The sequence below is a fragment of the Necator americanus genome, chromosome III, assembly GCF_031761385.1.
Source record: "Necator americanus strain Aroian chromosome III, whole genome shotgun sequence".
In the NCBI taxonomy this organism is placed as follows: domain Eukaryota; kingdom Metazoa; phylum Nematoda; class Chromadorea; order Rhabditida; family Ancylostomatidae; genus Necator; species Necator americanus.
Window position 1 is genome coordinate 31,907 of NC_087373.1, and position 18,353 is coordinate 50,259.

The 18,353-nt window shown below is 49.1% G+C and overlaps 2 protein-coding genes across 3 annotated transcripts; one reads left to right on the forward strand and one right to left on the reverse strand.

Moving 5' to 3' along the window:
• Positions 1–14: 14 nt before the first annotated feature.
• On the reverse strand, positions 15–18,237 carry RB195_008087 (uncharacterized protein; the record flags this gene model as incomplete). 2 transcript variants are annotated; one of them, XM_064194442.1, is made up of 7 exons in its annotated part: positions 258–496; positions 565–647; positions 764–923; positions 1,063–1,196; positions 9,264–9,300; positions 17,863–18,035; positions 18,125–18,237. In XM_064194442.1, the coding sequence occupies 7 exons, from the start codon at positions 18,235–18,237 to the stop codon at positions 258–260; spliced, it is 939 nt and encodes a 312-aa protein (XP_064045587.1). The 2 variants fall into 2 exon arrangements, with proteins under 2 accessions (XP_064045586.1, XP_064045587.1); XM_064194441.1 differs by lacking the exons at positions 9,264–9,300; positions 17,863–18,035; positions 18,125–18,237 and adding exons at positions 15–68; positions 3,702–3,760 and having other exon boundaries at positions 339–496.
• On the forward strand, positions 5,636–6,118 carry RB195_008088 (uncharacterized protein; the record flags this gene model as incomplete). Its single annotated transcript, XM_064194443.1, has 1 exon — positions 5,636–6,118. The coding sequence occupies one exon, from the start codon at positions 5,636–5,638 to the stop codon at positions 6,116–6,118; it is 483 nt and encodes a 160-aa protein (XP_064045588.1).
• Positions 18,238–18,353: the final 116 nt, after the last annotated feature.

Sequence of the window (18,353 nt, forward strand, 5' to 3'; positions counted from 1 at the left end):
AAGGAGCATGTGAGTCATCGAGGACCGTACAATGATACGCCAATAGGCGAAACTGTGTGAAAGAGGAACTGGACTATTCAGTACTCAGAAAGATATTCGCAGACCTACATTGGGCCTCAGAAGAATTTTTATTCTCCAGCCGAAAACTAGCAGATTTAATATTGCTTAACTTTCAGAATCAGAGGAGTGAAGAGATGGATGGGGAAAAATCGCAAAGAAAATGAAAAAAAAAACCCACATCCAAGAAGCTCCAAACTCTAGAATTTAACTTTGGGAATGTTCAGAAATGTTTTATCTTTTTTGCAACAACCACTGTATGTCACTTTATTTTTGCATACCTCGTCTCCAATGATCACGTGAACGGATGCGTGGTTAGTTCGATCCGCGCGATCCGTTAGAATTAGAGGAATTTCGAGAATTTTGCCCGGATTAGCAGCCTCTCGATCGAACACTACCAGTGGTCTGATTGTCATCGATCCATTCCCACCATCTCCATCTGAAAGGAGGTGTAAATCACACGGAGTCCAAGAGAGTGTGGAAATGACAAGAATGAGAGGTACATACGAGCATCAAATGTGACGCTCAAGAACTCTCCATATTTCCATTTGCTCTGGTCGAGTTGCATGTTGTACGGTGATCCGTATGCACTTAAATATGAACATTGAGGAGTATAAAAGAATGGAACTTAAAGATAACCAATAGAAATGTGTTTTGTGAATTACAAATAAGAAGTGAATAATTTGTAGAACCAAGACACACTCACGGTGAGTCCTTGTCAGTGCAGCGAATCTCACATGTACCTTGTTTATTGGCAGGTCTATTTTCGGGAAATACGCAATACTTGGGGATTGTGTAAGGTTCGGGGGCATTATCATTGACATCGCGTAAGTAAACAGCTACTAGGAGAGTTCCAAGATTGCCGGCTGAAATTACGGTCCATGAATGTAACCTTGGACAACAGGAACTTATGCTCATATGACGTATGGAGTGACAATTAATCTATTTCATCATGTATGTATCTTAAAAAAAGGAACGAGTAGTCGATATCTGTCTCTAACTCACCGGCGTCAAACGCCTCGATGATCAGCTTATAGCTACTGATGTCTTCTCGATCCAAACGTTGTGCTACTCGCAGCGTTCCATCCTGATCAATTGTGAACTGTCGCTTCGGATCAGACTGACGATTAATTCGGAATCTGAATCGGGGAAGTAGAACAATATCTTTCCGGCTGATGACAGTTATCCAATACGAATTGCTGTTATGCTAATTTGTTCCAAACCAAGAAAGAAATACGTCGAAGTCACCAGTTATGCAAAAGAGTCAGCATTTCTGTTCGGTGCTAATCTACGCACAAGATGTCGACAGACTACATTCATAAACATATTCTAATTCGTTTGACATTCATAACCAGTGGTCTCTCGCTAAAAACGTTCAGCGTAAGAATAGTGAAAATTGAAGTAAGCTATGTAGAAAAGCTGGAGTTGTTTCTACTGATAGCATTAACCAAGCAGATTTTGAAAGATATCGAGGAAGTACGTTTCTAATCGGAAATGAGATGTCAGATTAACCCAAACTCAAAAAGCGATCAAATGAGTGTGTACATATATTTTATACCAGTCTGAACGTCCGGCTAAAGCCGGACTTCAGATCTCCTGAAGTGAATCCTTTGCTCACCATCACTGTTCAATGAAAATTAATAATAGTGGCATTTTCTACAAAGTAGGAATTAAGCTTTTCTAACAACGCTTTCTTCTTTTTTTTTACATTTACGTTAAAGACTTCATATTTCATTTCCCGTCGTTTCTGCATATGAAGAACATTTAAGTTTCAGCTTCAAACATTTGTTCGATACCAGCATAATTTAGACACAACTTGAAAGCAATACTCTAAGCATAGGTTTTCTTCATGTTTTTACCCATTAGCTATCATGATCATGATATATATAACGAGCTTAGTTCGTGTGTGTGTGTGTGGGTGTTTGTCTGTGTGTCACGAAATTCGAAAAAGGGGGGGCGACGGGTCCACCGCGCCAGATATCTATGGAAGAGGGTGCGACGGGTCCACCGGCGCCAGATACCCGTAGAAGGAGGTGGGACGGGTCCACCGGCGTTGCACTAGTGCACCGGCGCCAGATACCTATAGAAGGAGTGGGACGGGTCCACCGGCGCCAGATACCTATAGAAGAGCGTGCAACGGGTCCACCGGCGCCAGATACCTATAGAAGAGCGTGCAACGGGTCCACCGGCGCCAGATACCTGTAGAAGGGAGTGCGACGGGTCCACCGGCGTTACACTAGCGCACCGGCGCCAGATACCTATAGAAGGGGGTGCGACGGGTCCACTGGCGTCGCACTAGCGCACCGGCGCCAGATATCCATAGAAAGGGTGCGACGGGTCCACCGCGCCAGATACCTGTAGAAGGGAGTGTGACGGATCCACCGGCGTTGCACTAGCGCACCGGCGCCAGATACCTATAGAAGGGGGTGCGATGGGTCCACTGGCGTCGCACTAGCGCGCCGGCGCCAGATATCCATAGAAAGGGTGCGACGGGTCCACCGCGCCAGATACCTATAGAAGGGGGTGCGACGGGTCCACCGGCGCCAGATTGGTGCGCTCGCGCCAGATACCTATAGAAGGGTGCGACGGGTCCACCGCGCCAGATACCTGTAGAAGGGGGTGCGACGGGTCCACCGCGCTAGATATCCATAGAAGGGGTGCGACGGATCCAACGGCGCCAGATTGCTATAATATGGGGTGCGACGGATCCACTGGCGTCGGTGGACCCGGTCATTGGAGCGCAATAAATTAGTGTGCATGACGCAAAAGGTAAATGGTTGCAGCCGTTTAATAGCCCTAACCACTTGGCGCTTTGCTCTTCACCTTTATGACTACTCCCGTGTGCCTATTTCGTTCTTCTTTCGCCTCAAGTTTGTAGCATGCCGTTCTCAGAAACTGGCTGCTTAAATAGTAGCAAAATGTTTATGTGATTTGACGTGGAACGTTATCTTTATCAGTAGGATGATGTCTTTCACGTTATCTTATGTTAAAACATCATTCTGTGATAACTATTGGGAGGAAAACAGGAGGAACACCCATACTTCGAGTAATGCTTTCAAATTGTATCTATATTATTCTGGCATCGAAGGAGTGCTTGTAGCTGATGATCGAATATTCTCCAAATGTAGAATTGACGCGTTTGGAAGGAAAACTCCGTAACCTTTCGCCTTAATTTATAATATAAAGAAGAGAAGGAAAGCGTTGTTAAAAAAAACACAAAACTAATTTTACAGAACTACTATTAACTTTCACTGATCAGTGAAGGGGAGCGAAGCTAAAATCACCAAAAGTCTGAAGTCCGGCTTTAGCCGGACATTCAGACTGGTCAGAGAATAAAATGACGTGAACGACATCATTGTACTGATAAAGATAACGTTCCACGAAAGATTACGCAAAGTGTTTGCTGCTATTTAAGCGACCGGTTTCATTCGTATTTTCACTTTGTGAGGAAGGCATGTTACCAACCTTAGGCAAACGTGCAAGGAAATGGAGATACGAAGAAGTCACAGAAGTGAAACGCAGCGGGGGCAGTGGCACCATCTATAAAATGGTTGCAACGAATCATTCACCTTAGTGACATCCACACGAGATTACTATGCGATGCACTATGACGCGGCACTCCTGCGTCGTCGGACCCGCGTCACCCTATTTTACCGCCTTGTGGCCCTGGTGCACCATCACGACGCCGAAGAGCCCGTCGCATCCCCTTTTCGAATTTCGTGACTGGCTGATTTGCTGACTGATTGACTGGCTGACTGAGTGATTGATTAACTGATTGATTGTGATGATATCATTATCATGATATCATGATAATAAAAATTAAAGACATCACTCCACGAATCTGAGGTGGTACGGATTTCAGCTGGAGTATTCGCATACGGGATGGGAGACCATGGAGAAGGGAGTGATTCCGTCCACTTCTTCTTAATTGCCGTAAAAAACGGCCCGCAGGATACGGCTTCAGGCGTTTTGGCGCACTATTTTCTACAAGGAGTTCGACTAGAATGCGCCAGCCTTGTGCGGCGCCGCATTTTCCGGACCGTTTTTTACGGCAATTAGGAAGAAATGGACGGAATCATCCCCTTCTCCATAGCCTCCCATCCCGTATACGAACACTCCACCTGAAATCTGCACCACCTCAGATTTGTGGTGTGATGCCTTTAAACTCTTTCCTTATCAAGAATTCGCTTTGGCATTTGCTTCCCTATCTCATTCCAGTGACGTTACTTCAGTGAGACAAGATACAATCATATCCACATAAATGAAAACGGCGAGCAGCCCAATACTTCTGCTCGTATAACAACTTTCAAAACGCAAATAACATATGGTACTAGCCCAATACTTCTGCTCGTATAACAACTTTCAAAACGCAAAAAACATGTGGTACTAGCAGTATATGCAGTCAAACTGTTTTTCGTGTATAAATACTGGGAAATTCAGAAAACCATTTTTATCTGATATATATTATAAATACATATAGAAAGTCCAGATTTTAAACAGTTCCTGAAGTGAAAAGACACCATACTTAGTAGAATTAATATAGCAGCGCTTACAGAATTTGTTTTTATTCGGTTTCAAACAGTCGCGAATGTACTCTATAACCAAATTCTACTATTCTTCGTCTCTTGAAGAATACAGATTTGTCTTCACATGATTCTAGAAGTCGAACATTTTCACCTAGCTCCAGCTTAGCAGCTATTTTTGTAAAGAATTGATCTTGCTCATTTTAATTTCTTATGCGGTTATCAGTCTCCTTGCCTTTCTCGATGACGTTTCCAAGCAATTTAAGATCTTCTATAGAATGGGTAATTTATTCGGAATTAATTGACGTTGACCTCGTTCAGCACAGATAAAAGCCGCATACCGACCCGTACAGCGTGCACTCAAGACCATTTGAACACTTGAACATAAGAGAGAAATTCTGATCTCAGAGATGAAAAATCGAGATATGGACGGGACTTCATATAAAGTGACAGGTAGCAATTACCCTCACAGAGATGCCGAAAACGCAGTGAAAAAACAAAAGCGACGAAAACAAAAGCGAAATACGAAATTTACGAATAAGTGTCGCTGCACGTCCACAACCGAAAGTAAAGTTAAAATTCCCAAAATACCTAGAATTGTTAGTTCCAAATTTGAGCGCCATAATGAGACAAGGAACAAACCAATATTACGAATCGGACAAACTTGAATTAAAATATGAAAAAGACTGCAAATAAAACATAACAAAGAGGGGGAAGTGAAGTAAAAAACATAACATCAACCCAGCAGAAAAAAAAAATTGGCATGAACAGACGAATATCATACAAGCACAGCTTTTTTCATCCTAGTTGATACCTTAATTAGCCACCACTTGGCTATTCAAATGTCCAAAACATGGAGCAGTTGTACCACGTGGCGTAATAGAAAGGTTGAGAACAAAAAAAAAATCGAAACAAGAAACAGAAGAACTTACGTGTAATTGAATGTAGGGAGTGTGGGGTCATGCGCTTTGAAGGTATTGAGCACAGTCCCGATAGGAGTATCTTCACTGATGTTTTTCATAACGAACACTTGAATTTCGCGTTCTTGGGGAGAGATGAAGGACGAAAATCGCGATTTTGCTAGCGACGCGTCCAACTCGAATGATAGGGATAAGCCGCTAACAACCGTAACATTAGGAATAGCTGCTAAGGCTAGGATGGCCAGTGTTAGCCAGACCCGGGGAACTCTCTTAACTTGCACGATCACTGGCGTCGCAATCGGCGACGTTGTATTTCGCGACGATCGTGTGTCGAGGCACATCCTCAAAGATTCGAACTTCCTTAGGACCGATGATTTCTGGCGAGTGATCGCTCTCGTCGACGAGTTGCAGGATGATGTTGCTTGTAGCGTCGTGAAATCCGTCGCTGACGTGGACAGGAAGGCGGAATCCTTCGCGTTGTGTAGAGTTCTCGTAGTCGAGAGGCTGACAACACGTAAGTGGGAGCCGGAAGAACGATCGAAGAGAGTTCCAAACGAGCCTAGCTTGTGTATCGAGGTGATTCTTTTGGAATCGAAAGACATGCACAGCAGTGAATAAACAAGCGTATAGAATTGCGGAATTGACACAGTATCGCCGGAGACTTTTGGGGTCACATATGTTGTTTGGTCCAGACTACACACATTGTGGGTCTCATCTAGATCTACTTAGACGGCTGCGCTAGCGCTCGCGTCGCGGCGAACTGACCCGCTGCCACTTTTGCCAATACGAGTGCTGTCGACACAAAATCTGCGCGCTACTGTGTTTTAGTAGCCTGTGGGGCTACTTAACTGCACCCTTATTGGCGTCCAAGGGTGCCATCTAAGTCTAGTTAAAGGCATCACCCCACGAATCTGAGGTGGTGCAGATTTCAGGTGGAGTATTCGTATACAGGATGGGAGACTACGGAGAGGGAGGTGATTCCGTCCATTTCTTGCTAATTGCCGTAAAAAACGACCCGGAAGATGCGGCGCCGCACAAGACTGGCGCGCTCCAATCTAACCTCCTGTACAAAATGGTGCGCCAAAACGAATGAAGCCGTATCTTCCAGGCCGTTTTTTACGGCAATTAGGAGGAAATGGACGGAATCACCCCCCTCTCCGTAGTCTCCCATCCTGTATACGAATACTCCACCTGAAATCTGCACCACCTCAGATTCGTGGGCTGATGCCTTTAAACGGCTGTGCGGGCAGTTGCGTTGCGGGGCGCTGGCCCGCTGCCACTTCTGCCGAATCAGGAGTCCTTCACAAGCGTGAGTGCCTTTTAACACTAAAGGCCCTCACGCTTGTGAAGGGCCCCCGATTTGGCAGAAGTGGCAGCGCGCCGCGACGCGACCGCCCGCGCAGCCGTTTAAGTAGATTTAGATGAGACCGCGTCCGAGGGCCTAAGCAATGATCTGAGAGGATGTATGATATGTAAGCTAAGAATACAAAGCGAAAGGAAAGAGATATAGCTTCTAGAAATAAGGGTGCCGTTGCGTGCCCCCTCTCCAACTACCTTTTCCTCGCCTGTTTTTCTTTTTTTTTTCAGTCAAATGTTCGTTAACTGTCTGTCTTTCTTTAAAACTTGTAGGGATTTACATTCGAATATTTCAGATGGGCGGTTGCTTGACGAAGTCTCTATCAAAATCGCGTGAGTAATACTTCTGCTTTTTTACAACTCCGAGTGTGAAGTGTCTTGGTGCTCGTGAATCGTGTAACTCAAGCGATAAGATTTCCGCAAATTATTTATAGCATCTCTTTGTTTTCATATAAGAAGATTCTTACCTTGATAACAATAATTCGTTTCACTGACATTCTTTGGGATAGGGGCAATTGCTTTGTCTTTACTCTGATGAGATATGGCATTGTCAAAACGATATGATCCACGGTGCAGTTGCGCAAGCACCTTCGCTTGAAGCGGTGCGTTGAGGGCAGCAGTTAGGATCGAGGGAGGACCCTTCCTAGAGCACCTCTGAAGGTATTCGGTGAAGTACGCGATGGGCTCACTTCGATTCCAACCGCTTTCTCAACCGCACTGCTCCGGTCGCAGCCGCAAGAGTGCACCGTGCTTCATATCGTTTTAACCTTACTACAAACTAATTTTCAAAAACATTTTTTTCCTTGCGAAGTTGATTTCTTCTGAAAGTGAAGATAATCATTTCAGAAAATAGATTTATAGTCGGGTCAATACGACATGAAACACGAGTGCATTTGCGTACGCTCTCCAAACGACGCGACTGAGGCAGCAATTGGAACCGAGTTGGGACCGTCGCAAACTGCAACGATAGGTGGTGCCAGCAAGGATTTCATCACGCTCCTAGTCACTACGCTCCACCGAAGCGCCTCAAGAGGTGCTGCATACGCAATTGCGTACGTGTTTCATGTCGTTTTGACCCTACTATATGTTATTTGTACACATAATAATTTAGCGAGTTCAGCAGTGTTACACAAGTATTACTTATTGATACTATTAGTTTCACCTATTTTATCTGATTGGTCTTTTGGCTTCTGAAAAGATTGCTAGAATTTTACGTAAGGGAGTTACGATGATGCAGTGCGACACTAACTCTTAACTTAATTACTCTTAACTTTAGTGCATACCTAGTTCCGTTATGCTGATGAAGGCGCAAATCTTCAATCTGATCGCATCTCATATGATCTATATCCACACTTTTTTTAGAAAGAGAACCATGATAACCATTAAAAAAACTGATGTTGTGTAAATCCCCATACAGAGCTATTATGGAATGCATAGCTGACGCTTTTAAAACGGTTTTTTGATACCATCTATTTTTTTTGCAATATTCCATCCTTTTTAAATTTGTGATTTTTTTTTTAAAGGAAATATCGCGAAAACCATTCGATCAATTTTCTGCCAAAGACACAATTGCGCAGGAAGAACCACGGTGATTCTTTGCTTCCTGCTAGTTTAGCTGATGCTTCATTCTCTTCTTTTTCCTTTCGAACTCAACAGTCTAGGTGCCTTCAACAGCACAATCTCCCTCCGGGGCAATACTCACCTGTCCTTCACGACAATGTTTTTGGATTACCAGTTTTAGAACGACTATGACCTTAACGGTGATACAAAGTATGTGAATTCAGATTTTCTACTACAGCATTTCACATTCAAGGAATAAAACCTTTCATTCTCAGGGGATGTATTATTGTATTGTTTGCAAACGAAGAAAGCTATCATGACGGCAAATGTGGAATTATTTGTGGAGTCAATAGGTATGTCGCTGTTCTCTGACTGTTTGTGGTTATTCCTCAATTTTCCCTTTCTTATTTCTTGGTTTGCATTCTCCAGCGTGTCTACGTTTATGAAGTTCATTTTAGGTCATTTTCTAGTCTAGTCATTTTTAATTTACACCAATTAACTAGTTTGTGTGTGTGTGTGTGTGTGTGTGTGTGTGTGTGTGTGTGTGTGTGTGTGTGTGTGTGTGTGTGTGTGTGTGTGTGTGTGTGTGTGTGTGTGTGTGTGTGTGTGTGTGTGTGTGTGTGTGTGTGTGGCGCCGACGCCAGATACCTATAGAAGAGGGTGCGACGGGTCCACCGGCGCCAGATAGCTATAAAATGGGGTGCGACGGGTTCACTGCACCGGTGCCAGACAGCCAAGCGATGTGCTTTACGCAGCTCAGCGTGCTGGCGAATAGACAAGTAATAAATAAAAACCGGAGCCAAGTAAAGTAAAAGCCAAGTAAATCGAATCAATTGTGCAGAAGTACCGGCAAGTTCTGTTCCTCCGTTGAGTTGCAATTTGGCCTATGCACCAAATTTTTTATGATGGCTTTGATATTGTGTGCTCGCCTTCCCTCTGAGTGCCACGCGGGTTTTGCTTGATATTGATTGCCTTCACTATTTCGTCACCGCAGATGAGACCTCAAACTTGGGTAATTAAACCTTTATATACACTCTTTAAATTATTATCATCACGTACGAAAGTTACAAAGCACAAAGAACTCAAAGTGACTCTTCATGGTAAACAACAAACGATGTGATAAATGAACAAACCATGAAGTAGATAGTTGTTTCAAAGCGAAGGTGACAAAGTACACAATTGCTGTGCGAGAATAAAGATGCTCACGATGTTTGCGAATACAAAGGAAATCAAACGGAATCGAAAGTATTCAAACATGACAGTACTTGAGCTTCAGCTGCGAAGAATAGCGATGATGAAAAGAGACGAGACCGTAAAGGTTATCAAAGGAATAAAAAAGGAAGGCAGAACTTCGAGGCGATACGCCCCGAGTGCTTGGATGGTAAGAATGACAAACGCCGTTTCTGATGTAATTCTGCAGTTGCGACCATTGCGTTTCTTTCGACGACAGTGATAATAACGATAGTTTCGCTATACTCTGATTAGCCGGACTTCAGACTTTCTGTGGTGTTTGCTTCACTCGCTTCAATGATCAACGAAAATTAATACTAGTGCCGTTTTCTATGAAATTGGGCTCGTGTATCTCCAACAATCTTTTTTCTTTCTTTATATCATAACTAAAGGGGAAGGATTTCATAATCTTCTTTTTAAAAGCGTCATTTCTACATTTGGAAAACATTCGAACTTCAGGTTCAAACACTCCTTATCAATACGTTGCACACAAAATTTAAAACTATCACTTGAAACATGAGTAAATATTCCTCCTGTTTCCCCCCAACAGTTATCAAAGAATGATGTTTTGGCATGAAATGACGTAAAAGACATCGTCCTACTGATAAAGATAACATCAGATCACATAAACATCCTGCTACTATTTAAGCAGCCGTTTGCATGCGGGCTTCCACTTTCTGAGAACGGCATGCTACCAAACTTGAGGCGAACGAAAAAGGAAATAGACACGCGAAGGAGTCATGAAGGTGAAAAGCGAAGCGTCCAATGGCCACGGCTATGAAACGGCTGCAACCATTTATCTTTTGCGACATGCACATGAAGTTATCGCGCACCGTTTCGACGCCGGTTGTCCCGTCGCACCCCCTTCTATAGGTATCTGGTGCCGGCGCACCAATCCGACGCCCGGTGGACCCGTCGTAACTTCTATAGGTACGGACTGGCGCCGGTGCACCAATCCGACACCGTGGGACTCATAGCACCCCATTTTATAGCTTTCTGGCTTCGAGGCAACAACACGATGCCGGTGGACCCATCGCAAACCATATTATGGCTATCTGGCGCCGGTGGACCCGCCGCACCCCCTTCTATAGGTACCTGGCGGCGGTGCACCAATTTGGCGCCGATGGACCCGTCGCACCCCCTTCTATGGGTGTCTGGCGCCGGCGCACCAATCTGGCGCCGGTGGACCCGTGCCACCCCATATTATGGTTATTTGGCGCCGGTGGACCCGCCGCACCCCCTTCATTAGGTACCTGGCGGCGGCACACCAATCTGGCGCCGATGGACCCGTCGCACCCCCTTCTATGGGTGTCTGGCGCCGGCGCACCAATCTGGCGCCGATGGACCCGTCGCACCCCCTTCTATGGGTGTCTCGCGCCGGCGCACCAATCTGGCGCCTGTGGATCCGTCGCACCCCCTTCTATGGGTGTCTCGCGCCGGCGCACCAATCTGGCGCCGATGGACCCGTCGCACCTCCTCCTATACGTATCTGGCGCCGGTGGACCCGTCGCACCCCCTTCTATAGGTGTCTGGCGCCGGTGGACCCGTCGCACCTCCTCCTATACGTATCTGGCGCCGGTGGACCCGTCGCACCCCCTTCTATAGGTACCTGGCGGCGGTGCACCAATTTGGCGCCGATGGACCCGTCGCACCCCCTTCTATGGGTGTCTGGCGCCGGCGCACCAATCTGGCGCCGGTGGACCCGTGCCACCCCATATTATGGTTATTTGGCGCCGGTGGACCCGCCGCACCCCCTTCATTAGGTACCTGGCGGCGGCACACCAATCTGGCGCCGATGGACCCGTCGCACCCCCTTCTATGGGTGTCTGGCGCCGGCGCACCAATCTGGCGCCGATGGACCCGTCGCACCCCCTTCTATGGGTGTCTCGCGCCGGCGCACCAATCTGGCGCCTGTGGATCCGTCGCACCCCCTTCTATGGGTGTCTCGCGCCGGCGCACCAATCTGGCGCCGATGGACCCGTCGCACCCCCTTCTATGGGTGTCTCGCGCCGGCGCACCAATCTGGCGCCGGTGGACCCGTCGCATCCCATATTATGGCTATTTGGCGCCGATGGACCCGTCGCACCCCCTTCTATGGGTGTCTGGCGCCGGCGCACCAATCTGGCGCCGGTGGATCCGTCGCACCCCCTTCTATGGGTGTCTCGCGCCGGCGCACCAATCTGGCGCCGATGGACCCGTCGCACCCCCTTCTATGGGTGTCTCGCGCCGGCGCACCAATCTGGCGCCTGTGGATCCGTCGCACCCCCTTCTATGGGTGTCTCGCGCCGGCGCACCAATCTGGCGCCGATGGACCCGTCGCACCCCCTTCTATGGGTGTCTCGCGCCGGCGCACCAATCTGGCGCCGGTGGACCCGTCGCATCCCATATTATGGCTATTTGGCGCCGATGGACCCGTCGCACCCCCTTCTATGGGTGTCTGGCGCCGGCGCACCACCACCTCTGGCGCCGGTGGATCCGTCACACCCCCTTCTATGGGTGTCTCGCGCCGGCGCACCAATCTGGCGCCGATGGACCCGTCGCACCTCCTCCTATACGTATCTGGCGCCGGTGGACCCGTCGCACCCCCTTCTATAGGTGTCTGGCGCCGATGGACCCGTCGCACCCCCTTCTATAGGTGTCTGGCGCCGGTGGACCCGTCGCACCTCCTCCTATACGTATCTGGCGCCGGTGGACCCGTCGCACCCCCTTCTATAGGTGTCTGGCGCCGGTGGACCCGTCGCACCCCCTTCTATAGGTATTTGGCGCCGGTGGACCCGTCGCACCCCCTTCTATAGGTGTCTGGCGCCGGTGGACCCGTCGCACCCCCTCCTATACGTATCTGGCGCCGGTGGACCCGTCGCACCCCCTTCTATAGGTGTCTGGCGCCGGTGGACCCGTCGCACCTCCTCCTATACGTATCTGGCGCCGGTGGACCCGTCGCACCCCCTTCTATAGGTATTTGGCGCCGGTGGACCCGTCGCACCCCCTTCTAAGGCTATCTGGCGCCGGTGGACCCGTGCCACCCCATATTATGGTTATTTGGCGCCGGTGGACCCGCCGCACCCCCTTCATTAGGTACCTGGCGGCGGCGCACCAATCTGGCGCCGATGGACCCGTCGCACCCCCTTCTATGGGTGTCTGGCGCCGGCGCACCAATCTGGCGCCGATGGACCCGTCGCACCCCCTTCTATGGGTGTCTGGCGCCGATGACCCGTCGCACCCCTTCAGGTTCCTGGCGCCGGCGCACCAATCTGGCGCCTGTGGATCCGTCGCACCCCCTTCTATGGGTGTCTCGCGCCGGCGCACCAATCTGGCGCCGATGGATCCGCCGCACCCCCTTCTATAGGTGTCTGGCGCCGGCGCCCCAATCTGGCGCCGGTGGATCCGCCGCACCCCATATTATGGCTATTTGGCGCCGGTGGACCCGCCGCACCCCCTTCTATAGGTGTCTGGCGCCGGCGCCCCAATCTGGCGCCGGTGGATCCGCCGCACCCCCTTCTATAGGTGTCTGGCGCCGGTGGACCCGTCGCACCCCATATTATGGCTATTTGGCGCCGGTGGATCCGCCGCACCCCCTTCTATAGGTGTCTGGCGCCGGTGGACCCGTCGCACCCCATATTATGGCTATTTGGCGCCGGTGGACCCGCCGCACCCCCTTCTATAGGTGTCTGGCGCCGGTGGACCCGTCGCACCCCATATTATGGCTATTTGGCGCCGGTGGACCCGCCGCACCCCCTTCATTAGGTACCTGGCGCCGGCGCACCAATCTGGCGCCGGTGGATCCGCCGCACCCCCTTCTATAGGTGTCTGGCGCCGGCGCCCCAATCTGGCGCCGGTGGACCCGTAGCACCCCATATTATGGCTATTTGGCGCCGGTGGACCCGCCGCACCCCCTTCATTAGGTACCTGGCGCCGGCGCACCAATCTGGCGCCGGTGGATCCGCCGCACCCCCTTCTATAGGTGTCTGGCGCCGGCGCCCCAATCTGGCGCCGGTGGACCCGTAGCACCCCATATTATGGCTATTTGGCGCCGGTGGATCCGCCGCACCCCCTTCTATAGGTGTCTGGCGCCGGCGCCCCAATCTGGCGCCGGTGGACCCGTAGCACCCCATATTATGGCTATTTGGCGCCGGTGGATCCGCCGCACCCCCTTCTATAGGTGTCTGGCGCCGGCGCACCAATCTGGCGCCGGTGGATCCGCCGCACCCCCTTCTATAGGTGTCTGGCGCCGGTGGACCCGTCGCACCCCATATTATGGCTATTTGGCGCCGGTGGACCCGCCGCACCTCCTTCTATAGGTGTCTGGCGCCGGCGTCCCAATCTGACGCCGATGGACCCGTCGCACCCCATATTATGGCTATTTGGTGCCGGTGGATCCGCCACACCCCCTTCTATAGGTGTCTGGCGCCGGCGCACCAATCCGACTCCGCGGAACTCGTAGCAACTCATTTTATAGCTATCTGACGCCGGGTGGGCCCGTCGCACCCCCGTTTTCGAATTTCGTGACACACAGACAAACACACACATACACACACACACATACACACACACACGGACTAAGCTCGTTATTATATACCAGTCTGAATGTCCGGCTAAAGCCGGACTTCAGACTTTCGGTGGTTTTAGCTTCGCTCCCCTTCACTGATCAATGAAAGTTAATAGTAGTAGTGTTTTCTGTAAAATTAGATTTTTTTAAACAACGCTTTCCTTCTCTTCTTTGTATTATAAATTAAGGCAAAAGATTACGGAGCTTTTCTTCTAAACGCGTCAATTCTACATTTGGAGAATATTCAACCATCAACGACAAACACTCCTTCGATGCCACATTAATGTATATACTATTTGAAAGCATTACTCGAAGTATGGGTATTCCTCTTGATTTCCCTCAATAGTTATCATAGAATGATGTTTTAACATAAAGTGACGTGAAAGACATCATCCTACTGATAAAGATAACGTTCCTCGTCAGATCACGTAAACATCTTGCTACTATTTAAGCAGCCATCTGCATGCATGTTTCCACTTTCTGAGAACGACATGCTACGAACGTGAGGCGAATAGTCACGAATAGAAGGAAATAGTCGGAGTCATAAAGATGGAAAGCAAAGCGTCCTGTGACCACTGCTATCAAACGGCTGCAACCATCTATCTTTTGCGTCATGCATACGAAGTTATTGCGCACCAATCCGACGCCGCGGGACCCGTCGCACCCCCTTCTATAGGTACTTGGCGCCGGTGGACCCGTCGCACCCCCTTCTATAGGTGTCTGGCGCCGGTGGACCCGTCGCACCCCCTTCTATAGGTGTCTGGCGCCGGTGGACCCGTCGCACCCCCTTCTATAGGTATTTGGCGCCGGTGGACCCGTCGCACCCCCTTCTATAGGTGTCTGGCGCCGGTGGACCCGTCGCACCCCCTTCTATAGGTATTTGGCGCCGGTGGACCCGTCGCACCCCCTTCTATAGGTATTTGGCGCCGGTGGACCCGTCGCACCCCCTTCTATAGGTGTCTGGCGCCGGTGGACCCGTCGCACCTCCTCCTATACGTATCTGGCGCCGGTGGACCCGTCGCACCCCCTTCTATAGGTATTTGGCGCCGGTGGACCCGTCGCACCCCCTTCTATAGGTGTCTGGCGCCGGTGGACCCGTCGCACCCCCTTCTATAGGTATTTGGCGCCGGTGGACCCGTCGCACCCCCTTCTATAGGTATTTGGCGCCGGTGGACCCGTCGCACCCCCTTCTATAGGTGTCTGGCGCCGGTGGACCCGTCGCACCTCCTCCTATACGTATCTGGCGCCGGTGGACCCGTCGCACCCCCTTCTATAGGTATTTGGCGCCGGTGGACCCGTCGCACCCCCTTCTAAGGCTATCTGGCGCCGATGGACCCGTCGCACCCCCTTCTATAGGTGTCCGACGCCGATGGACCCGTCGCACCCCCTTCTATAGGTATCCGACGCCGGTGGACCCCTTCACACCTCATTTTATAGCTTCCTAGCTTCGAGGCATTAACTCGACGCCGGTGGACCCGTCGCACCCCTCATTTTGAATTTCGTGACTGACACACACACACACACACAGACACACGTGACAGAATAAGCCCGTTATTATATAGTAGATGATCATGATCATGATAGACTCAATTCTAAAGCATTATTCGAAGTATGGGTGTTCTTCCTGTTTTCTCCAACAGCTATCAAAGAATGATGTTTCAACATAAAATGACGTAAACAGCTTCATCGTACTGATAAAGATAACGTTCCACATCAGATCATGTAAGCTGTTGGGTACTATTTAAGCAGCCTTTTGTGTGGGTGTTTGATTAAGGCATGGCACCAAGTTGAGGCAAACGTGCAAGGAAATAGATGCGTGGAAGATTCATAGAGGTTCAATGCAACACATGCAGTGGCCATGAATGTGGAACGGTTGCAACGTCTAATTTACTTTTCGCGACATCTGCACAAAGTTATTGCGCACCGATCCGACACTGTGGGATCCATCACACCCCATTTCAAAGCTATCTGGTGTTGGTGCATTAATTCGACACCATTGGACCTGTCGCAACCGCTTCTATAGGTATCTGGTGCCGGTAGACCCGTCGCACTCAATTCTATAGTTGTTTGGCTCCGGTGGACCCGGCACACCCCCTTCTATAGGTACCTGGCGCCGGTGGACCCGTCGACCCCATTTTAAAGCTTTCTAGCGTTGAGGCACCAGCACGACGCCGGTGGACCCGTCGCACCCCTCTTTTTGAATTTCGTGACTGACACACACACACACACACACACGTGACAGAATAAGCCCGTTATTATGTACCAGCCTGAACGTCCGGCTAAAGCCAGACGTTCAAGCTGGTATATAATAACGGGCTATTTTGGTGTTCGCTTCGCTCGCCTTCACCGATCAATAAGAAGTAACAAAAATAACAGTAGCAACATTTTTTGGAAAATTATTATTGCTTTTTTCCATCAACGCTTTCTTCAATTTTTTACCCGAAAATTCAAGCACAGATGAAAGATTTTATGGTTTTTCCCTAAACGCTAAGTTCTATGTTTGAAGAGCCATCCAGCTTAATTTCACATCTATGTTTCTCTCAAACCTCCCCAATTTGGAAACATTTTTCGAAGCATGTCCTCCGTTCTCAACTATTAGCAAAAAAATGATGTGCTAACGTGGAGCGACGTGAATATCATTATCGTAGTGATAAAAATAAAGTTCTACGTCACATCGCGTAAACTGTTGGCTACTACGTATTGTAGTTGATCAGCCGTTCGCACGCATGTTTTCTTTTTTTGAAAAAAGGATGCAGCATCAGGAGACATGCTGGGAAATAGATGTGCAAAGGACCCATAGAAACCCATTCTACCGTCTTGGGGCTCCCGCGCACCAATCCGACTCAGTGGAACCTGTCCCAGCCCATTTTACGGTTATCTGCCTCCGGGGCAACAAACCGACGCCATGGTATCCGCCATCTCTCTCTTTTTGGAATTGATTGACTAAGACATACACATATAGAGATGCACACACGTGACAAAATATGTCCGTTATTATAAAGCATGATATTTAGTTTGCAAATTTGGAAGTATACATTCACATAAAGTTTATTTACCCTCACTAACGTATGAGAGAAACTAACTTGCCCTATCAAAGCCAACATATAGACCTGTACAGTTTGGAACAATGGCGAAAAGGTAGAGTGCTCGCCTATCAGGTGCATGGCGATGGTTCAACAACTCACCGGTGCAGAATTTTCCATCATTATGGAGTATTTTCGTGACACACACACCCTTTGTAAGTCAATGGTCTTGCGTTGGGCATGGCTTCAAATTTCATGAGGATCGTGCTCAGATGGACCCCGGAGCAATGTTAAGCGCCTCGCAGCGCCTTGTATAAAGCGTTTGTTCTATAGACCATTGGATCTCCTTGGCTGAGATTGCGTTTAATACTCTACTATACTATAATACTAAATACTAATATTTAATCTAAAAATCTAATACTATAATCATGATCATCATGCTATATAACAACGGGGTTAGTCTGTCTGGGTATTCAGATTCTCTACTACAGCATTTCGCATTCATCAGGGAATGAAACACTTTATTCTCAGGAGATATACGGTCGTACTGCAGACTGAAGAAGCCGCCTCGCATATCTCTGAAGCTTTTGCATTTCAGTTGCTTACATGTCCCGCGGTCTTTCAACCCAGAAAGATGGCTTCATCACCTTGATCACCTTGACTCCGTTGATCTTCGAACTGGTCGGTCAGGCGCCAGTAATTCTTCCACTTGTCCGATCGCGTGGCAGAGTCGCCCAGTGGTTCCTCCTTTCGCGTGGGACACGAAGAGCTTCCTTGAAGGACTTCGTGAAGAAATCTGACCATCGGGTCGGCGGTCTTCCTGTAGTGCGTCTAATATCGCGGGGAACCCAGTCGCTCACGGCTCTGGTCCAACGGTTGTCGTTAAAGCGCATCACGTCTCCGGCCTACCTTATTTTACTTTTCTTGGCAAACGCGGCGGTGTCTTTAATCTTCGATCGCTGACGTAGGAGAGAACTTCGAATCCCGTCCCTCACTTGCGTGAAATGGGATACTCCTGGCATCGCGTTTGGCAAAACCCGTCGCACCCCATACTATAACCATCTGCCGTCGGCGCGCCAATCCGACGCCAGTGGACCCCTCGCACCTCCTTCTATAGGTATCTGGCGCCAGCGCACCA